This window comes from Gallus gallus, chromosome 5 (genome assembly GCF_016699485.2).
Source record: "Gallus gallus isolate bGalGal1 chromosome 5, bGalGal1.mat.broiler.GRCg7b, whole genome shotgun sequence".
Classification (NCBI taxonomy): domain Eukaryota; kingdom Metazoa; phylum Chordata; class Aves; order Galliformes; family Phasianidae; genus Gallus; species Gallus gallus.
The window spans coordinates 50027108-50050674 of NC_052536.1; the positions used below are offsets into that span (position 1 = coordinate 50027108).

General features: G+C 37.2%; 1 protein-coding gene across 14 annotated transcripts in view; it reads right to left on the reverse strand.

The window, feature by feature from the left end:
• Positions 1-23567, reverse strand: part of PPP1R13B (protein phosphatase 1 regulatory subunit 13B) — a 64066-nt gene that overhangs the window by 26824 nt on the left and 13675 nt on the right. For 13 of the 14 annotated variants that reach the window (XM_040701312.2, XM_040701311.2, XM_015287839.4 and 10 more), the window contains exons 2-4: positions 16170-16317; positions 8291-8410; positions 6785-6852 (exon numbers count right to left, since the gene is read on the reverse strand). In XM_040701312.2, the coding sequence (XP_040557246.1) occupies positions 6785-6852; positions 8291-8410; positions 16170-16317 (336 nt within the window). Of the gene's footprint in view, positions 1-1031; positions 6854-8290; positions 8411-16169; positions 16318-23567 lie in introns of those variants that run through there. The other variant, XM_046942589.1, reaches the window with a different exon arrangement.

A 23567-nucleotide genomic window follows, 5' to 3' on the forward strand; every position in this document is an offset into this window, starting at 1 on the left:
TAATTACCTGCTTGCTATTTTCCCATGTAATTGTAAGAGAGCACATCTTTATTTTGCAGCATTGCCCGTCAGCAGTAAACACGTGCGTTGCTTCAGCATGCTCCAACTCCATATTTCTGTTATGTTCTGTCTACACTAATTGTTTAACTGCTCAACGTGAATAAGGCGAGTCAACAACTATACACATCTCAGGAGTTCCAGCGTGGCTTTTGCTTCCATGCAATCAATAGGAGGTAGGATACTTTTTAATCTTATTCCATATGAGATATATGTTTCCCCGATTCTTTATCAATATGAAAAACTGTCTCTCTGCATTCATCAACAATCAGCTAACGGAAAAGGCTAGTGGATTTAGCCAGCAGTGAAAGACCTAATCAGTGCAAGATCAAGCCAGCTGTCAACTACGATCAGCTTGATTCATTGCACTTTTCATATTCAATGGAAAATGTTGAGCAATACACATTTCTTTCAGTTCAACCGAAAAATGTAAAAATACAGACAATTTTGCTTTAAGACGACAACAAAATATTTGCTCGATTTCTATTTTCGTAGCGTTACTGAGTGCAAAAACTGAACACCAAAAAGATCAGGAAAACCACTACTTTTTGTGTTTGATTTTAATGTTAAAAAGGACAGAAAATCATGCCAGATGAAATTTAACAGCATCTTTATTAACAGAGACTGCCTAAAATAAAAAGGCAAACAATGTAGTCAAAATAGATATGACAATCTCATGTAAATAACTCTCCTTGTGTTTGCTAAAATGCTCTTCACTACACACTCTGGCTTTTTCTTAAATCCTGCACGCAGAAAGATAAATATGTGAGCCAGCAATAAAGCTAAAGCATGTGCATAATAGCATACGTCAAGAAGCTGCACATCAGAGAAGTCTGCAGAAAGCCAAAATGTAGACTTAAGGATTTTTGAGTACAAAGCATGGAAGAAAATACTAAAACCCCGTTACCAATTTCTAATGTCTCTAAAAATTATAACATTCTGAAAAAAAGAAAATATAAAAAGCTGTAATTTACCTTATAACTGCCAGGAACGGTATGCAAGTTCACTCTCTCTTCATTCTTTCAAGAAAAGAATTCAAGTATGATTCAGTGCACTTACACAAGAGATCCAGCCAAATGGATCTCCATAAAGACACTGAAGAACTGTACGTCAAAGCACGATATAGTGAATATTCCAGCTGCACAAAGAACAGGCTTATTTTTAGCAAGAAAGGAAAGGTATGAACTATAGAGAAGAATCATCCAGTAAGAATAAGAGAAGAAAAACAAGTTGAACTCCCCTGCTCCTAAATTAGCCACAGGGACTTTCATTTTCTGCACTTTGATGTGAGGAAGACTGCAGGGGGAACAAACCTAACTACAATTGGATCATGAGGCCGTTGTGGAGACAGAGGAATGGAATAATTCTCTTGCCTGGGAAATCCATATGGGTGGGAAGTAGGTATATTACGTGTCCAAATGGCTTGATGGACAGGAAACTAAGTGAATGCGTAAATGAACATTTAAAGGTGTGTCAGAGAAAGGAGGCCAGAGTTCCACTGCATACGCACAAATGCACTCACACACATGCACACAACAAAAAGCCACCACATACATACACTGTGGAAAATACTATCTGCAGGTAACACGTTTAAGTAAATGAGATGAAAGAACTGAAATCTTGTTTAGAGATGGAGGGACAAGCTAAACTCTCAAGTTTCAACAACTAAAGTTCTTAGAGCTCTTTACTGACACAGTGATTTTCATAATCTGTCTCCTGTAAGGAATGACAGAAATAAAGGAGAGGATAAGTCCCATCTTCCTAACAATAACTTATTATCAAGTTATTTAGCTTAACTAAAAATTACACTAACGCGACTTCAAAAAAGACAACTGTGTTAAAAAACATTAAAGTTAAATCGTCAGTGTAAGGACTGGGAAAAAAACAGCAGTACTTCATGAAAAATAACAAATGAACTCCTCAGGTAATAACTTCATGACCTAATGTGCATAATGTTGTGTCAGTTGATGCATCCATATATTCTAAACTATTCTACCTTTACATAAGGGACAAGCAAGTTCAGATCTCCATGTGTGGTAACAACAGGATGCAATTCTTCACTTTATTTAGTTAGAAATCTAGGGAAATGATGAATTGTGTTACTCCAAGTTCCTTGGATGAGAAATATATGAAAATATGTATCATAGTTTGAGGTTAAGTAAATTTGAAGGACTTCTCATCCTCCCTCTTCCATGGACATCCACAGCTAACCACAGCTGTAAAACTGACAAACCACACCTGAGGAAAAACAAAGTCAGATCTGCAAAAGTGGAAACTAAACATGTAGACTGAGTAAATGGTACAGTGTAGGCCTTTCTTCCCCTGCAAAATGAGAGGCCACCTGTTGGCTGCCAAGTTCCCTGTAACTTGACAAACAGAATTATCTTTTGGTGCCCAGAAGAGCAGCAGAGTTACAAAAGCCAGTGAACACTGCCAAGCCCCAATACTCAGAGAAAAGAAGGGGAACAGGAAGAGTTGAATGGAATTTAGATAGATGAGAAGATGACAGACAAACAAGAAAAAGTACTAAGTATACATAGAAAAAAAGTAAATAAAAAGTACTTATGAGCATCTCACATATCTACGGACATCTAGGTAGACTTCTTGGTATCTAACTCTACAGAGATCAAAAATTATCTATATACATGGAGAAGGCATGGAGCAAAGCAGTTCCTTTGCAATGGAACTTTGCAATGATTGCAATGTTTCTTTCCAGGCTGAGTACAAAGAGTGTCTCCTGTTCCCAATAAATTTTCTTTAGACTCCTCAAAGCAAATTAAGTCATGTATTAGCTTATTAGTCATAAACTAATGCTATTACAATTACAATGATAAAAAAAATGATCACAGAGTAAGTAAAATGTGACGACTATTCTCATAAAATGGAAGCATCTGGTAATTTTGTCCATTATGAACTGAAATACATTTGAGAAATCACAGAACATATTCAAACATTATTCAAGGTATTTCAAATCCCAGAATGATGTGATTTTGCCTAGAATGTTTACAAAAGGACTCAGAGTGAGATAAAAGGTCAGGAGCATCTGAATTCCCTACAGTTTCAGAGAAGTTCTTTCTATTAGCTGACACAACTATTAATCTTATAGAGACGTTACCCTACATAAACTGTCCTTTACTGAGGTGTGAGGAGACTGGGATTTCTAGTTCAGCAAGAATTCAAGAGCTAGTTGTTTGCATCAACATTAGCTTTGGACTGTAATTTCTTCCCTACTAATTTATTTTTTCCCCCCAAGATCTTTAGTTGGATTAGTTTTTCTATTTTTGAAGAGAAAGAGCAAGCATTCTGGGAAATGCATTAGATGAATTTGGATTCTCCTCAGACAGTTTGTCATTAGATCTACTAAACTGACTAACAGCTGACAAGTAAAGAGAACTTTAGGAATGCATGTCTCAGACCTGTGAAGTCTCTTAGTGAAAGTGGCATATATGATAGTCTTGGCTCCTTACAAGAAGTAACATACAAAGTTGCAGCAGAAAACTGGGAAGAGATGGATTTTATTTAATTAGTAGCTTTTGATATGAACAAAATGTTCCACGAGGCCTGCAAGAAAGTTTCCTCAAGAAAATAAAAATCCCTGCAGATTGCTAGAATTCCTTCTGTTGTTCTTTAATGAAATTACCTGTTTAGACTGACAGCTGAGACCCATGAAAGGATCTAGATTTCTAAGACTAACACTGTAATTTGCTCATTTTAAACAAACATCATTAAAACTTGTCTTACACGAATGGCAGCCTCTTCCAAGTACACTCTTAAATGTTACAAACAGAAACTACTTAATACTTATAAGCGTATATTAAGTTGTATTTGTAGCTCAGATTTGAAGAGCAGACTAAGCTGTTTATCCTTTAACATTTCAAATGAGGAAGTAATGATGTATAACAAATATCTCAGTAATCTGATTACTTTTTTGTCTGGACAACTGTTTTCATATGGTCAGCCCCCTTTCCAGGACTTCCTTATAGTAAGACTACAATTTATTTTTCCCACTGACAACTGGTAGCTGCACCACATTGGATGGCTCCCAGTCGCTCTCCTGTGTACCACTGACCTCCAGTGGCTACAACTATATTTGCTCTTTCTCACTGTGCTCAGACCACTGTCGTTCCTACAGAACAATCCTTGGATAATGCAAAGACATCTGGGAGAAAATAACACCTAGCACTGTATGATCACTGTTTCATGGTCACTGATAACAAGTGAGAAGTGACTAAACGGTAGAGGGCACTTCCAGCATCAGCATCATCAAATCAGAAAATAATTTATGTAGAAAGAAGCCTGTGGATGCAACCTGGTTCAACAACCCCTACTGAGAGCTGCTCAGCTTGCTAATGACATAATCAGAGTAAGTTTTGAACCTCTACTAGGATGGAAATTCCACAGACTCCGGGCAATCTGTCCCAAAGACCAACTGCTCTCACTAATAAAACGCTTTCATCAATCTTTAATTAGAGCTTCCCTTTTTACAACTCATGTTGAAATCACACTGACTCAGTTACATATGCAAAAGAAACTGACAGGTTTCTTTTAGCGAAGTGAATCTCTCTTTGAGACACTGTCCAGTCTCCTTGGAAAAGGAAAATGTTTGGTTTTATAATTCTTATCTTCACATACATATATCTTCAGGACAGTGGTAGAAAGAGATCAGGCCCCACTTACAGCTTAATTCCACTTCCAGAAGTTGTCAACATCAGCAAACTCAGAAAGAAGTCATCTCAGGGAGAAACACTCAAGTTTATACAATCTCACTTTGCTCTGCAAATGCAAAGCTCTCAGATGAACACTTACTGATACATACTCTTTTTATAGTGCATTTCACTCTCTGAAGAGACCCTACCCATTCTATTTTTAACATTAAATCTTTATTTGAAAGATAACCTGATAAAATTTGTGCATTTAAATAATTTTGTGATTTTAAGCTCCCCATTATTTAAACAATTGCTGATCAAACACATAGTTTCAAAGAACAGTAAAAACACTGCATGACAAAATGCCAATTCATAAAATTATCCAAACTGAATTCCAGACAGATTGCATACAACTTTTTTTCCATGACTATTGATTCAAACACGAAAGCAAACATGTATCTAGAAGTTTTCTATGCATGCCACACTTTCAGCTCTATCCAGATATTAAATAAAAATCAACCATTTCATCATTAAAACAATACATATAGTAATACAAATATACCTCAGTGAAGAACACTTGATAACGTTTGAGCTGTCTTCAATGTTCCATTGGTTTGTATTGATTTTAGGGCTAGTCTAACATTCAGCAGTCCAGTAACAATGAATAAGCCTAATGCATTACGTAAGTGTAAGCTGATTAAATCCTTGATCCTGCAGCCACCGCTTTTTTCCCCTCCCCCTCCAATTTAAAACTTAGTATAATTGAAAAATCTGAGTTTTGTAACTTTCAAATCCTAAGTTGTACCACTTTTGGCATAAAACCCACAACTTGTATTAATATAATCCCCTCAGGTCCTTCTTGTCTTTTAGTAATTTCAGGAACTTGCTTAAAGTCTATTTTAAAGTGATCGGTTCTCCAGTAAATTTTACTTTTATGGTCAAATGTTATGCTTTTTTAGTATATACTGAACGGCACATAGGTAGCAACGTTTATCACGTTACCAGATCTGAGTTGTACCTATAAAATTAACAGCAAATCAAATTAAAAAAGTGATGCTCTCATAATGTTCAGTATTCCCAGGAAGTAAGATTAAAAGTTGTACTGCTCATGGTAGTCCTAATTTCCAGAATGTATTGTATCTCAATTGAAGTATATGGGCTATGAGGAACGAGGAGGTCACGAAAGAGTTATGTTCCCCTAGGACACTGTACTCCCATGATTTCACTACACTGACAACATGACAATGGAAGTAGGATAAACAGATCCACACAGGAGAGGGAAAAAAAAAAATTCCTTCCACTAGGCCCAAATACCACATACAAAACCAACTGCCAAGAGCTGAAATCTGACTAAACAGCTGAATGGACAAAAAATATCTCACAACCTTTCAGCATATTTAGCTGTATGTGTGAATTTTAGATGCCAATTATTAGGAATCAGAATCACTTAAATTGCACAATTGTTTTCAGAATTTCAGGGTTTTGGTTTGTTTTTAAGATATCTCAACTTGAAAATACAATTAGTTTTGTTTTTAAACAAAGAGAAAGAGCCCTATGTATATTTAGAAATCAACAGTATTCCACAATGATAAAACAAGTGTTAATTCATGAGTTCAACTCACTACTGCTTAAACTAGCACAAGGAAGTTGCATTGCAGGTTTGTATCTTCTGTAGGCATCTGAAAACATCCTAATCCATGAATACTTTTCCACATTTTAACATGAGAGGTGGAGTCACAAACTCAATATTAGTAATAAAAAAAAGAGGGTGAGGGGCAAGGTACCTGGACAGGCAATAGTGGTACGCAGTATAATAGAGCTGACTGTTTTCTCACACAAATAAGACAGAGAAAGGCAGCTGATAAAATGCAGCAGTTAGTAAGACTCTGAAGAATTCTCATGTTACAGAAGTGAATTTCTTTTTAGACAGAAGTTTGACAGCTATTTATGAAATCACAATAGAACAAGATCTATACATTTTCCACTACTTCCCACCACAACAGATTTTGCAAACCAATAATTTCTAAAACATTAAATATGTGAGTGGAACTGAACCAGAACCTTTTTCATCTGTTACATACCCCGTTCTCTGTACGCTTTTCCAAAGGTATACTTATTCCATTCCTTTGGTTCTGGGTTTGTCGTCCACCTAAAAGTAAAGTATCACAGGTACTGAGAAGTCGAGTTTTCAACACAAATGGTTTTCATTCTTGAATCCATACTTTTAAAAAATCTGTACATACGGCTTTTACCTATCCTATTAGGTTATTATTTGTATGTGGTAGTCAGAAAAGATAAAATATTTACCTCACAGACTTCCTCTGTTAACAGTACAGACAAGTAGGCCTACTTTTCTGACTTGTGTTTTGGCAATGATAACATGAAAGGGAATGTATTGAGCCTGACTGCTGTAGTTTCACTCTTCTATGTTCACAAAAAGAAGTAGCTCTAACTAAACGTACTGCAAACTACTATGTTAGAGGAAGCTTCTCCAATGCCTTAAAAACAACTTTATTCTGCAAATTGATCCACAAGTCAATTATTAATTAAAATGTTTTACTTGCATGGTTCAGAAGGGACATTTTCCTTGTACATGACAATATGGCTTCTGGTATAACATTGTTTAAAGCCAAATTGTCCAAATGATGACTAAGTATTAAAAAAAAATCTAATTAATATATATGTATAAATCCTTTCTTGGATTACATTATTATATAATATATTATACTACATATAATTATATTATTGGATCTGCTACTTCTGGCATTCTAAGCAAACAGTAGCCACATGGATATGAAAAGAAATCACAGATTAAAGCAATAAGGTCTCAGACAAATCTTGAAATTCAATTATCAGCAGTCAGATTAGTTCAACTGAGTAAGGATAACCTGAGCATGCAAAATACACATTTCATTTTGAGATTTCACTCCTATCCTTCAGCCAGTCTGAGAGCAATAAATAATATAACACACAGCCTCTAAATTCTTATACCAGTTAGATCAGAAAAATGAGATTTTTTCTCTTTTGATTCCAGTCTTGAAATAAAGCCCCTCATCTAACATGGCATTGTTTTATACAGAGACCTTTTTTTTGTATAACAGACCAGAAATATTTCAAGATATCAATTATTACTACTAATGCATACATACATGAAGTACAGAGAAAGTAAAGCTTGTGAGACCTCTCTCAATGATGTCTGTAAAACAGATCTTGGTTTCTGAGGGATGTAAAGTAGTTCACTGAATCTTTTCTCTGGGGGCAACTGAAAGGAAGAATCTTCCCATACTTTCAAAAAGCAAACGTGTATTAAGCCTTTCATGCACCAAATTTTTGCATAACTACTAAGCATAACAGAAACCAATCTTACTACAAAAGAATTACTCAACAGATCTGTAGAAATTAATCTAGAGAAGGGAATTTGAGAACATGAATAAACATGACACTGAGGAATGTTCAAAATGACTTAGGTACAAGGAAGTTGTACTGCATAGATCTACTGAAATTTACTGAAAGAACTGATAATTGAACTCACTTCAGAAGACATTTTAAATGTCTAGGTGACAGCACTACCAGATAAGTGTACTTACCCTGTTCATTACTTTCAGCTGGTGACTCCTCGTGCCGAAGAAAAAATTTCACCTCTTCCCTCCGGGGACCCCATTTCTGTAGGTGGTCATACATCATGTGATCAAAGGGTATGGGACGTTCTAAAAATAAAATTGAAAAACCTATCACAACTATTTTAAATTAGGCAAAGCTTTATAGAACTCTCGTTAAAAATGTCATTTTTATAGTCATTAAATCCGTTCAATGTACTTACTGATATGCAAAGTCCAAGAAACAAGAGTACACCAACAGAAAATAATTGCACTGTGTTAAAAGCTAGCCTTCTTACTATAACACAGGTCACTGCTTTACAGCTGTACACAACCAGTTTGCAAAACCATACCAGTGTTTACAAACTCTAGTTTAATCATGTCAGGAATTCCTCATCAAAAGCTTTTTTCACAGTGATGATCTTTGCACCTTTGCTCTCCTTCAGCAGATGGATATTTTTCTCTATTACTGAGGTAATTAATTCAGTTAGAATTCTAAGGGTTTCCACTCAGACAAAAACCACATCAGTATATTTACATTTCACCTCCTAAGAACCTGAGCAGGTGCCTCCATTATTCAAGGCTGGACATTAACTTCTTGTATACGTGGAATTTCAGGCAAATATTTGAACAAATAAACATTAAGATTTGTGCAGCACTAAGTCTCTTTGTTCTCCATAGAAGAAATGTAAAACATTCTCATATTATAGCTATTTCTTCCAAACGGATCAAATCTATCATTACTAAGTGGTTATTTAGTATTTCAGAATGAACATATATTTCAAAAACAAACACTTCATTGTGTTTAAATATACTTGCATTTATTTTTATGTTTTTATTAACAGTAAGAGAAACCTCCCTTTTAAAGCTTCCTAATATTAAGCAAAATATTAGGAGATCTCTTCCAATCAGAATACAATGATAGCAGAAAATATTTAATTCATTTTTTTTATGGACAGCTCTAAGTAGTCACACCAACATTTACTGCAGAAAACCAGACTTGGATGGAAACCAAAAGATGGTTTGCATTCTTCGTCATTAAAAGCAAAATCCCCTCTGCCCCTAAAACTCAAACCACAGCATTTCCTACCAGGCAAAACACTGCTAACAATCTATCTGTTCCATATTTAACCTGTTTGATGCAAGACGACAAAACCACTAAAAAATATGTTATCTTCTAGAAAGCTTAGGAGGGAGAAAGGGAAAAAAAAAAAGGCATAATCAATGTACCTTTTAATAATGAAATTTACCTATATTTGTATGTGTTATGAACTGTGTAAATATATATACATCTTGATACTCCTCAGAACTTAACTATAATATATAAAGACAACACATTTGGATCACTCGAATCACAGTATATTGGTTACAGTCACTGTATTGTCAAAATCTGTCATGTCAAATAGTTTGATCTCATCAACGTCTTTACATTCCTTTATAATCGCCTCTCAATATACAAATCAGCACATCCTAAGGAGCATCTTTAACAATTTCAGAGAACAGGCAAGCAAAACTACTGTGTCACTCTCTGCAGAGGGAAACAACTCTAGAGCAACGCCTGAACAAAAAAAGAAAGGTTCTCCATGTTTTTTTCGTTACTCTATTTTCAAAGTCTTTCGTGAATAACCAAGGATATAGATAAAGGACACTGATCACAGCAGGCACTCAAACACAGGAAGTTATCTCAGTTGAATGATCACTTGCCCATATGGACCTGTATCCTCTTTTCAGTTCCAGCAAGTACTATATGCTGAGGATGCAGCATAACAAACAGGAAGGTCTGGGGTTGGAAGGGACCGGTTAAGGATCATCAAGTCCAAACTCTGGCTCCACACAGTTGACCAAACATGCCATAAACTCCAGCAGCTCAGGGCCATCCCCATTGCCCTGGGCAGGCTGTTCCATGCCTGCCATCCTCTGGGGCAGAGCCTCTCCCTAACCCCCACCTCCCTAACCCTCTCCTGACACAGCTCCATGCCATTCCCTCGGGCCCTGTCACTGCCACAGAGAACAGAGCTCAGCACTGCCCCTCCACTCTCTGTGAGGAGCTGCAGGGCGCCATGAGGCCTTGCCTCAGCCCCCTCTGCTCTGGGCTGAGCAAGCCCAGGGATCACAACCAATTCTCTTATGTCTTGCCCTCTAGAACCTTCACCAACTTTGTAGCACTCCATTGGACATCCTCTAATAGCTTTATACTCTTCTTATATTGTGCTCTGGATTCAGGGATCTGAAACCAACTCCCTTCCAATTGTCTCAGGGCAATGAAGCCCAGCACCCATCCCTCTGGAACAGAGCTCATCTATCTATCATCTATCAGAGCTACTGTTCACACAGGACCCGGCTGTACTTCAGCCTTCAGAACTTTCCTTAAACGCTTGCTACTAGCACCAAGATCTGTACATGCGGCAGCTCCACTCAGGCCCTGAAATATAGATTACATTCACTACAGGAACAAAAATTAAGCAGCAAATACACTTTTAGTGGGGAAGGGACATTTAAACCACATGCTAATTATATTCACCAGCTTAGTCCTTACTACCTTGCCTAAAAAAAAAAAAAACAAAAAAACCCAAACAGGCCAAAAATAAACAAAAAGCAACACACTGGATTAAAAAATACAAACGCTTTTCTTTTCCTCTTCTTGACCCTTACTCAAGCGGATTCCAAGAAACAATGTCAATAGAGTCTGTGCACACAAGGATAAGGCCAGTGGCTTATAACAACTAGTTCTTGAAAAGGAATTTTAAAAACATGATTTTCAGGTTTTTCAACTCCTAGAGGGAGGTAAGATTTCAAGTGCTCTGAAGCAAATCCACTAAAATTGGAACAAGAACCTAAAGATCACAAGGAGCAAAATACCTAAAGAGTTTAGTTCAGAGGACACAGAAGATCTGAAGCATTACACATTTTTTTCAAGTAAAATGATTGCTAGCTAAACCTAGTAAGAACTGAAGCTTGGTAACAGGTACCAAGAAACTAGATGTCTGAACAGGGTTGGGCTAATTCTGGAATGGTGAGGAGTGGCTGCAGCATCACTGCTGGTTAAGCTGGTCTCCCATTACAAGGCCCTGATCCTAAGAACTATTAAACAAAAGGTCCTATTCACATAACACATCTTTAAGAATCAAGGCTAATAATTTCACACGTGACCCTGTAGAGAAATGGGAAATACATTCTCTACTACTTGTTCAGCACTTCCATCAAAACAACCTGAAATGAATATGCAGCCATATATTAGACAAAGCAGCAGCGAGAGCATCATTACTGAAGCAAAGAAAAATGATGTAGTAATCATCCTGGGCAACTTAGGTAGACAAAAGATACTTGGAAAAGAAACAGGAAGAGGATAAGGTCGTTAATATTTGACACAAGACATGATTTAATCTATATAAACTGCAGGAAGAAAACACGAGCTTATATTTGCTGCAAGTCAGGTTAGCACAAAGGAGTGTTTCTGGGTATAGTTGTTATTTAAGAATAAAATTGCACTGCAGTTAAATGTTTCCCAGTTAGCATAGCTTAAGTATACTTGTCAGTAATTGTAAAAATACAAGAGGCAAAAAAGAAGGTAAAATAGTGGAATGAGCATAGAGTAGTAATAAACTACTAACTATTACTATAAAGTAATAGCTTACTTTAATAATAAATTCCTTTTTATATGAAAAGTGAAAAACAATCACCTACGCATACACCTGTCATTGCAAAAACTCTCTTAAAATGGAAGTTAGACAAAAATTCTGAAATACTAACTTGAGTACTGAACTTTTTACCTTTCCTTTGAAACTTTGAGAACAGGTGAGTTCAAGTATTCCGTAATGACTGAAACACCTTGGAAGATGAGAATGCACATACCACAGTGACATATTAGAAAAGAATTGCAAAGATTTTTCTGTTGGAACAATACACCTTATAGGTGAAACAGAAAAGCTTTTAGGCATCAGAATCTGTTTTTATCCTGATTACATGAATCAAGATATTTGTAATAAACACATTCATGCTTGCTGTACATGAAACCAGAATACAAAGTAACAGATTATCTCCATAGTCAGGAGTTCACTGCAAGATCTCAAAGCATCTTTACCATCTCAGGTTTGCAGTTGTTTACAACAAGGGTATTTTTATTTCTTATGCAGTCAGTAGCCTCTTACAACTAAGTTCAGGAAGACTAACATTACCTATTGCTGAAGGGCATTCCAGATGTAAATGAAGCAGATAATTGAGCAATGGGTGGATTTAAAAGGTTGAAACCCATTCTCTTTTGAAACATACTACAGGTTTCTGGCATGATACCTGCCTTGTGACATCCATACCCATTGCAATTTGCAATTGCCGGGGAATGAGGAAGAACATTCTGCATTTTTTTCCCCTGTCATAGCATGAGAAATCCAAGAGAGGAAGCTTCAACCTGAAAAACCACAGGGTACTATTTAAGTTTACTGATACATCAGGCACAAATGCTGTTGTGTTTTTCAACAATTAATCATTTCAAAAAACTGGAAAAGAGGGGGAACAGAGAACAAGATACTAAAACCAAAAGCATTTTGACCAAACCCTTATGCCATGCAACTCTGAGGAGAATCAGCTTACCAACTGTAATATGGACAATATCTATTTTACAACTCTTGGGAAGCTCCTCAACCACTTCTTTACCAAGCAAAACTAACAGAAAAAAACCTTACATTAAAATAAACAGCTAAGCTGTTGCAAAATTCTTCTAAACTAGCGATCTCAAATCATCATTGATGCCAAATTTGCAAGGATTTCACTAACAACATCTTACCGGAAGACAAGTAATCTCTCTCTTTCCTCCCCCTCAAAAAAATAAGTAAAATGATGTATTTCTGAGTTATTTATTTGTACACACACACTGAAAAGATTAAGACTGATTATTTTGTTAGATTGATACATTTTAGAAAACAAACTTCTGGGCACACAATTTTATTTTTTTTAATACCAAAATTAGACTCTACAACCCCAATTGCTTAGAATTTGAACAGATGTGTGTTATTCAATTAGATAACCTAAAAGAGATTATCTGTAGAACACAGGAGGTAAGCACATTTGCAAGAGGACAGGTGTGACAGATTTGTCTTACAGAAAGGAGAGAGCTGTGATCTGTCACCTGAACAATATGGACTACTTATAACATGTATCAAAAGTCATGTTTTTATCCAATCTCCAACTTGGACAATTAAATTTTGTTTTTAATTTCCCTTTTCAGAATATGTAGATCTGAAAAGAACATTTGTAGACCTCTCTTGAGGATAAGGGCTGAAGTGTCAGAGAGAGTGTAATTATTATGGTGACAAGAAATACTCATCTACTGGCACAGTACGCAGCAGCTTCATTGCAAATTATTTCACACTTCCCACTGTGAACCATGGTTTGGGTTGTTCGTTGTTGTAACTGTTTTGACTCATGGTTTCTACAGCAGATCTCTGCTCCAGGCAAAGTTATTTTTAAAAACTGCAATGGTGAAAGTTTAATTTAGCTCCAAGGAGCAGCTGACAGAAAATTATCATTCCTATGCTCTCTTAAAAAGAGATTTCAATTCGTTCCAGTGAGAAACTTACGTACCCTTAAACTTTGGGGAAAGAAGTTGAGGCCACCAGCTCACAGATTTTATAATATCATACACATCATCATACATTTATAATATCCTACAGCTAAGAAACAAACAAGATGCTTGTCAGACAGTGTGCAGAACTTCATTTTAATGATGGTATAAGTCTGTCTGAGAGCTCCATAACAGTTTGGGTTTTTTTTTTTTTTTTTACCCCCATTCTTTTCCTTTTCAAGTCATTTTGTTCTGTGTTTTCAGTGAAATAAATCCATACACTAATCATCTTGAGTGAGACAAATTTGTGATTGCTGAGCCACAAGCACAGTTTGAAGTTCGATATTCCCATTCAACAGGTAGAAGTGTTGGGAAGGATCCTGCTTCTAAGCTTGGGCACATGCCTCAGAGAACTGGGGAAATTATGATGCCCTATCAAGTAGGTAACAACTGGCCAAAAACAGTTATCTCCGTATTCTATTCACTGTATAATTGACGGAGATCTAGATGTTAATAGGATCCAAGACACATAATTTGCAGGGTAGACGCCAAAATCTAGTATTAGTTCTTCCACCTTTCCCTGGATAAATTTTATTTCTCACTTTATACAAACTTTTAACTTCAGCTAGCTGATATTTTGAGAAACAATGCATTATTTCCACAAATTAAGTATTTTTTCAACCTTAGAAGTTATTAAAGAAAGTTTGTGCTTCCATTTGCTGGGGTTACAAGGCATAAAAGTCCTAAGATGTTGTGGATCACAGGCTAGGGTTTCTTTTGCTGCTAACTGAGAACATTCTTCAGATTCTTTTAAGTACATCCTCAAAGCACTGTGAAAGCAGAAGGACAAATAATACCATATATGTTACACTTCCACAGGCCAGTGATTGCAAAATATTAGGGATAGGTAATTGCTGTTAAACAAAGTCTGCAGATCCATTTTATAAATTTATATGATGCACTTGGCATTTATAGACCCTCCCTCATAACCTAAACTTCCAAACTGGAAAATGTTTAACCCTGCAATAAGCTTTATCCTTAAAGAGTTTTCTAAGTTGAGTCATTTTGTATTCCTAGAACCGCAGACATGCTCAGCCTCTCCCCTGCTTACTCTGACCTGAACTCTTCAAATTCCCATCCAATTAGGAAATGACTTCTTGAGCCCCCTTTTCTCCTTATAAAGTCTTAGAACAGTTAGGAAATGAAAAGATATCCCAGTAGGAAACTATTCTAGATTGCTAATGCTTAAAAGCTCTGCAGGCATCTGAATAATGCAATAAACTCGTCTGCTTTACAGAATGAATAAACAGCCCCTGAAGAAATAAAACCCCTCTACAAAGAATTAAGAATCCTATCTCCAGTTATGGCCCCATCAGTCTTCATACAAAACTCGATGGCAAATATTACTTTAAAAAGGAGTAATCTCAGTAACTGCAGGAAGAGAACGTATTATCTTCACTCATCCACTGATCCTACCCATATGTTGGTACACTATAACCTGGAAGCATGCACCATGTTTTACTGCACAAACTCGAAGAATCCATAATAAGCTTTTTAATATTGTCCTGAAGATGATGATCTCCTTGTTCTGCAAAATAAAAATCGCAACACAGAAAGACAACAGACTGCTACTTGCTCCAGGAGAAGTTATGAAATTTTTGATGGTACACATTCGTGAGAAATTTGGAGATAATACATCTTATTCTGGCACAATTATGTCTGCAGAGCTTCTGTTATTCAAGATGCAGGAGGAAAAATCCAGAGACCGTATGATTCTAAGATTCTGTTATAAGCATTCTTACATGTCAGGTAGGGTTTGTGTGCCAAGCAGTGAGGAAACAGGACTGGAAATAATCCAGTTTATAATCTGCACCCACTTATTGTATGAGCAGATCACTGACATTCCAAATTGTTATCTAAATTCTACTCCATCCCAAACATGTTGTCTGTCTATTTGAAATAAATGACACCTAGAAGTGAAAATACACCCATCTTTATTTATTTTTATTTATTATGAGGCAGATACTGAATACTTCATATAACTTGAAAATCTTAAATACGGAAGACTAACATTTTAGACACACATTTTAATCAATTAGTCCATGCCAAGGGAGGAAACGGAGAAAAAAACAAAGAGAATTGCACTGATCTCTACAGACACTGAATACCACACTTTGAACAAAATTTTGCTAGAAAAAAAGGTAAAGCACAATTAGAAATCACTGACATTGAAAACAGAGCTGGTTTTTTTTTTGTTTGTTTAAATAATTGTCACATGAATTTAAATCAATTTCCACCATACATTTTGCTTACCATTTCCACGCCATACTTCAGCCAGATGGCAGCTTCCTTCTCCAGGCTCTTTGCAGAACTCTACTACATCGCGACAGGTTGTTTCTGGTGTAATTGGAACTTCTGTCAAAATCTGCTCGTTGTTACTCAGAAACACAGTTAATATCATCTGAAAGAAAAAAAAAAAAAAAGTAGCAGAATATTCAAAATCATGACTAGAATCTGAGTAAAACACAACAAAATCAAACAGGGATAGAAAGTCACATTTTGTGAAGGGTTGCAGCTGCTTAGTTACCTGCTAGAGCTAAAACCTCTAAGAAATCAGTTTTCCCCATCCTTCAGCTCCCACCCCAAGCTTGCTGTGTTGATTAGATGTATGTGCAACCTCGTAGCAGAAGTACTAAGCTTGCTTTCTTCATTCAAATCGATAACAAAGGACAGCTTTCCCTCTAGTAACTGCTCCCAGCTATTTCAATTGGAAAGTTGCCACCTTAAAAATATTCCAGGTGACTTGATGTCAAAGAAAACAGAAAGAAGAAAAAGTAGAACGAAGTCTGTAAGGGAAAAGGCTAGTTCTAAGAGATAATACTAACCTAAGTTGAAATAAATTTCTATTCAAATTCCTTTCTCCTTAAATAAATGTGCACACAAATACATACATCCAGAGCTATTCCCATCCTTCTTCATCTCAGTAGATGTATTGTGCTGCAACATCAAGCACTCAAAAACTGTGCATATCAGCTTAACCCACCCATTCCCCTGCTTCTCATGTATTATGATATGGTCATTAATAACACATTCATTTGCTACATGAGATTTTCCCAGGGCAGTGGGCACAGCCTCAAGCTGCTGGAGTTCAAGAAGCATTTGGAATATGCTCTCAGCCATTTAGGGTGGTCCTGTGTGGAGCCAGAATTTGGAATTGATGATCCTTGTGAGTCCCTTCCCACTCAGGACATTCTGTGATTCTATGTTTCTACACATTCCCTCGCTAAGGACCTCTGCCTTATATAATGTTCTTAATGGATTTGGTTTGTAGGCCCTCATGGCATTAACTGCAAAGGGTTGGAAGCATGTCCTTAACAGCTGTGGGGCTTGTAAGAAAACAAAAATAAAAATCCAAGAAACAGAAGTCCTAATAGAGGGATTCTGAAGAGATTCGTTTTTTCCCCTGAATGAGACTGGTTTGAGTAGCAGTTAAGGTTGTATTTGGAGGCAGATATTTCTATGTCAGACTAAAACCTCAAGGAGATACCTGACCTTCAGCTCTTGCTCAAAATTAAACAGATACTTTTACACGTTATATCAACTCCTCTCCCTCACACCTCTGTTTCCAATCAGTAAACAAGTCACAATACTGTAAATTTACAGCAATGAAAGACAGATAAAGCAATATTTCAAAGATGTGACTATGATAACAGATGTCCCTAAATAATATGAGAAAATTAATGACTTGGTCTTCAGAAATAGTACTTAGATCTTTCTAATAAATAAAATTTAGCATCACATATTGAACTACGAAGATTAAACCTAAGCATTTAGCAGCTCTTCATTAAATGAGCACTACTCTACTTCACCAGAGTTGTGTTTCAAGTTGCATAGATCTTAACACATTTGTAAGATTCTTCATTTCTGGGACATATTACCTGTACCAAACTGGAGGCCTGCATTATTAGCTACATACTGAGCAAGAGCAGTCTATCCCAGCACTCCATCTACTTCAGAAGCACGGGACAAATTCCAAGGAATTTGGAGGTTTCCAGCTCTCAGTCTCCTCGTCGGACCTTCAGGCTATTTTAGCTCACATTTTTACTCTCCCTCAGCCTCCCAAGCTTGTACTTATCCTGAAGTTTTCTAATTATCTGCATTTCCATGCAAGGAGCAGCCCCCCAGGGCTGTAAATATACTAGCACTCACCCTTGAGTTTCTCCAATGGTAGTATTAAAGTGAGCTATAGTACAGATAGGATACAACCACAGATAATGAAGATGTCTGTAACCAACTGTTGTTTACAGCTCACAATGTTATTTTTCCCCATACATGAAAAGAGTCACGGGCAGCCAGAACTCAGTGGATGTGGAACCTGTTACAGAATACATATCTGACACGGAACCCATTAGTGGAATTTTAGCTAGTATTTAAGAGGAAAGAGTCCTATATGAACATAAAACAAGGAACCTGAAGAGGTCATCTGATCCAGTCTCTTGGCCTCAGGCAGAATCAACTACACTGAAATTATCCTGCAGAGATGCTTGTTTAACCTGTTCTGAAGAACCTTTCATGATGGAAATTCCACAGCTTCCTCGAACCATCTACCCCACAAGTCCAGGACTGTGGTTGTAAGGAAAAACTCCATAAAGCCTGGTCAAAACTTCACTTTACACTGCTTAATTCAAATAATCTCCTAGCCTCAGACACTGTCACCCAAGATTGATTTCAGATGACAGTACTAGTAGTCTGCTTTCTCCAAAGCACGATGTCACTCACAATATCATCTACAAGACAGCCAGGAAAGGTGGCTTGCTAACAAGGAGGCAAGGTGCTGTAGCCAGCTCCTTTCATACTGCTCCCAAGCAAACTTGTTAAAGTAAGGATTTATTTATTTTTAACAGGTTGTCGGAGTAACACCATGGGAACTGAAACGTTGTGCTGTGAAACAGATGGCCTGAAACAAAGGAAGACTCAAAATATTGAGAATTACTAACATCTTGCAACATGAATTAGATTTTCAAGTCAGAGTCATAGCTCTCCTTAGTTGTGGTGGAGATGGAATAATAATCAGAGGTAATTCATAAGGAAAAAATACAAAGAAGTATTGATGGAACCTTGAAATTTGCTGCAGAAAAACATGAGCACGGCATACTTGTGAAATACACAGTACACCTACTGATGTAAATTCGTTTGATAAAAAGTTCTTACCCAAGGATCAGGATGCAGGAGAACTGGTAATTCCTTTGATTTCTCATTTTAAATAGATTCCAAATGGGAACAATTGTGAAAACCCATGTTCTTAAAAATGAGTCCATAATCATAGTAGCAATCCAGTTCAATCATCAAAAATCTTAATGTGTGGACACAACAGCATGCAATTACCCACAACTCGTAACTATGTCACCTCAGCAGTTCTGTGTCCTATTTTTTTTTTGTTTCCACAGGATGTATACTGAGCTTCAGATCTTGCACTTGCCTTCTCAATATATAGATGCCACCTGTCTGCTACTCTCCTCTGCTATTCCTGTTTCCAAACCAATGGCTTTATTCCTGCTTCTATTTACCCTTCTCTAACCCAATTCTAGTATAACCCTTCACAGTTCACTTCTATTCCATGGCAGGTAAACTCTACTAACATCACAATCTGCTCTGTTATCTCACTCATTTCTCAGCTTACTGATAAACTTCTACTCAACTGAAATCTCTATCCAACAGAGAGAAATAGTTACACATGTTCTTTCTTCTTCATCTGCTGTCTCCACTTCTCCAGTTCCAGTTTTCCTCTCCCATCACACTCTCTGTAGCTACATTTAATCACTTCTGTTTCTCAAGGAGAAGAGAGGGATAAATTCACAAGATCTTTATCCTTGTTTCCTACCTCCTCTTTCCACAGCTGGATAACATTGCCCACAAGTTTCAGGAAGCATTTTCCTGAGAGATTGCAATTTTATCTTTCTAGACCTGATCTCTTACTGATGAGTCCGAAATCTGAACCATCCCCAGTTAACTCCTGTGAATGCCTGGCTACCAGTTTGAGCTCTATACGGCTGGTGCACAGCCCTGAGACTTCATATTCATCATAACAGGTACCCAACGTTACAAGTTGTAATACATTTATCTTTGATGCCAATCACTTTCTTGGTCCTGTGTCCCAGACCCATCTCTAGTTCTTCTGTGCACTGTGTAAGGCATAGACAGCATTTTCTATCAGCTGGTCCAGCTAATGCTCTCAGAACATGAACTGAACTGGGAAACACACTTATCAGTTTCCCAAAATTTCACTGGTGTGCCTTTTTTTTTTTTTTAAACTTGTGATGAGTAAAAATTATTTTCAAGCCTATGGCTTTAACCACATCATCTTTCTGTATCTGTCCTGTTAAGCACAATTTATTGCTCTTCCCTTTCCCACTGTGACATGGAGTTTCCTTCCCTATTGTTTTTCACTCATTATTAAGTAATTGATGCTGAAGTGGTCCTTTACACCAGCTCCTGCTCTGCAAATAGTGAAAACATGTTCTTATGCTTTCTTCTGTGCAGTTTATTGCGCTCATATGCACCTACAAAGAGACCTGTTTTCCACAGACAACTTCCTTTGTCCTTCTGGTTACAAGACAGAATAGACACAAGCTACCAATTGCTGGAAAAAAAAAAAAGCTACTCATCAGGCAGATGCATCTTGTTTTGTCTATTTAGACTCCTCCAGCTGACCAGTTCAACCCTCACTTCATCTCAAACAAAGACTGCAAGAGCACTGCAGCAATGACGCATTCGTAACTCCTCTGTCACAGTAAGATCCCAGAAGGCCACAAACGCACGCCTTACATATTACAAATACAGAAACAAACTTAAAAATGAGCCTGATATCCTTTGTTCCCTATGAGCTTGTTCAGTCTGTCCTAGACACTCCTACTTGAGTTTAGCAACTCCAGTTTCACTCTCCCGGTACGATGCAATTACTTATCATTGGGAAATAACCATACAAGAACTACGCAAAACCAGAAGACTACAGCTGATGCAGCCTGCTGTGGCTTAGTTTTGGAACTGCCTAGAAAGTTAAGAACTTCCAACTTCATTCAGAAGCCTTTCCTCACCCTTCTGCAGTCTTACAAAGAAAGAAAGAAAGAACACCCACCCACAGCCACCCATAAAACCAAAAACCAATGCTTTTGTTCTTCAGCTAGTATCTGAAAGTATGGAGAATAGTTACGTATTTGGATTCTTTGACAAGTATTTTCATAGAGATAATACATTCATCTTGTTCAAATAATCCCTATACTACCCCAAGATATAAAACACCAGTGCTTGAATAGAATTAAATCCCACAGCCTAAACTAGGACAAAATCCCTCAATTGCCTCATGCCCAGGTTAATTTACTAACTCAGATGATACAATACACAGTGGTGTTCCTAGCTAATACATTCCAGTGTAAGCACATATCTCCTGATACTCTGCTCTCTGAAAATTGATTTAAGCTATCAGAGAAGTGTTAAGAGGTGAAAAACCATCTCTTTGGTGATGAGACAAGTTAGTAATCCACAACCCTGCACAAAAAACGCTCAGACAAAGAGAAGTTACAAGGCTACAAGTTATTGATTATGTCAAGCAAGTTTGCTTGCACGGAATTCATGCCACTACATAAATCTTGCTTTAGTTAAAGCTGTAGAAATTGTAGTTGCACATTTCAAGCACCAAGACTGAATTGAATTTTCTTTGCAATACGTACACTGTCCCTTTTTCAGACTGTAGACTTTATTAGGGGAAGCTTTAAGCAATTATATTTTGGAAGAAACCAGACTATGAAGTTATAAACACAAGACGGTTTTAATTAAGACTATATAAAGATGTATTCTCGAATAATTTCTTTTTACTGTGACATTTTGGAGCAAACAAATCCCAAGTAAATCTCTGATGTTGATTATGATACATAAATCTCAGAAAAGCAGTAAGATTTAACCATCCCACTTTCATATATTCAGGAGGAATCTTTAAAGTAAGTCTAACAAAGAGGTTACTCACCAGCATGCTTTGTCCCAATAATTACTCACCTTAGATTGAAACTACGCTTTTTAAGGGTAGATTTCCTGAAGAATTTATTGCAACGTATTCGTGATATTTCATATAGAAGTATCAAGCACATTCCTATTCCTTACTCACAACTAATCTGTACCAAACAGTTTAGGCCAAAGTTTAGCGCTCAGTCATGGCTGTTGACTGCATTGGTACAATGCACAAAAGCAACGTAACCAGTACAGACTTGCAGAATACAAAAGGAGTAAAGCTTTCCACCAGACTGCATACTCGCAAAACCAATGCCATGCTTCTTCAGATATTTTTCTTTTTAAATCTGAAGATAAGTGCTTCCCAACGACCTGCAAAAGAGTTCACAACATCAGTAGCAGGTCTCTGATGCTAAAAAATCAGATCACTCTTCTTCAGGCTGTTCAGAAGCATTAAATGCACACATTTCATTGTTGATAAATGTAAGCATTCATAAGAGTACTCAAAAACAAAAACCTAATATTTTTCTTGGAATACATTTTCCACTTTGAACAAATTTGAAAATTTAATGTGTCATAAACATTTATCTGACCTAACTGCACAAAAGCCCTTTCTGCACAGGCTCACAAGCTAGCTGCATCATCCTCTGTTTTGTCATCACTGGAAGAAAAACAAACACCTACTTTGACGTCCAGAAGGCATTTGCACAAGACAACCTGACTACAGAAAACACAGAGAGAAGATAAGAGCAGTTTTGTCAGTCAAGACTTGCACCCAGAAACTGAGCAACCGAGGATAAAATTCCTTCTTTTGGTAAAGCAAGAGATCGCGTTTTAAAAAATGGTTTGATTTCTCTTATAGAAATGTGGTTATTATTCATTAAAAGAAATCTTAAGATCTTCCTTCAGTTCCGTCATGCCCACACGCATGCAACGGCTTGAAGAAGGGGGGAAAAAGCCTCACAGATGTTTTCTCTCAGGACTTTTACAACTGTTGCTTTTGTCCTCTTCAGGAAACAAGCTCTGACAGCCAGCATTCCACAGGATTTAGACTATTTCAAAAAACCTACACCTGCTTGCTATTCATTTGCTAAAGCAATGCTTGCAACACTATTGCTCTTTGTTACTGAAAGAGAAGACGCTACAGAAGGACAAGGGCAACCGAACCCAACCGAGGGCAGACTCCAAACGTGAAGCCTTACTCCAACCACAGGTGGGCTTCTGGGACAGCAGAGAAATAAACCGGCAGTTTTGCTGGAGGAAGGAAAGAGCAACCATCATCAAGTATTTAAATACACCCAACTAAGCAAGGCAGGTCTGCGGATTATAATGAAAGGTATAGTAGTAGCTCACTGGAAGGCTTCCAGAGCTCCAGGAAAACAAAACCTGATGAAACAACAGCAATTTAGAAGCTCACTTGCATAAACACACGAGCAACCAATGGACTCAAATGGATGTTCAGAACCCACTTTGTTCTACCAGAAGCCACGGTGCTAAACCTCCGCCAGCTCTGCAGGCTTTATCTTTATAGAAGCTGTTTGTTGTTTGTCACAACATTGGAACGTTGCCCTTTAGATTCAGACTGCTCCTTTGAAAGCCAGCAGCAGTTGGGATTTTGGTCAATTAGTTAAAAAGAGGGGCAATAAGCATGTGGCTACAGAAGGTAAAATGGCTATAGCCGAAAAGGGACAAGTTAAAGGACTAAGAGGT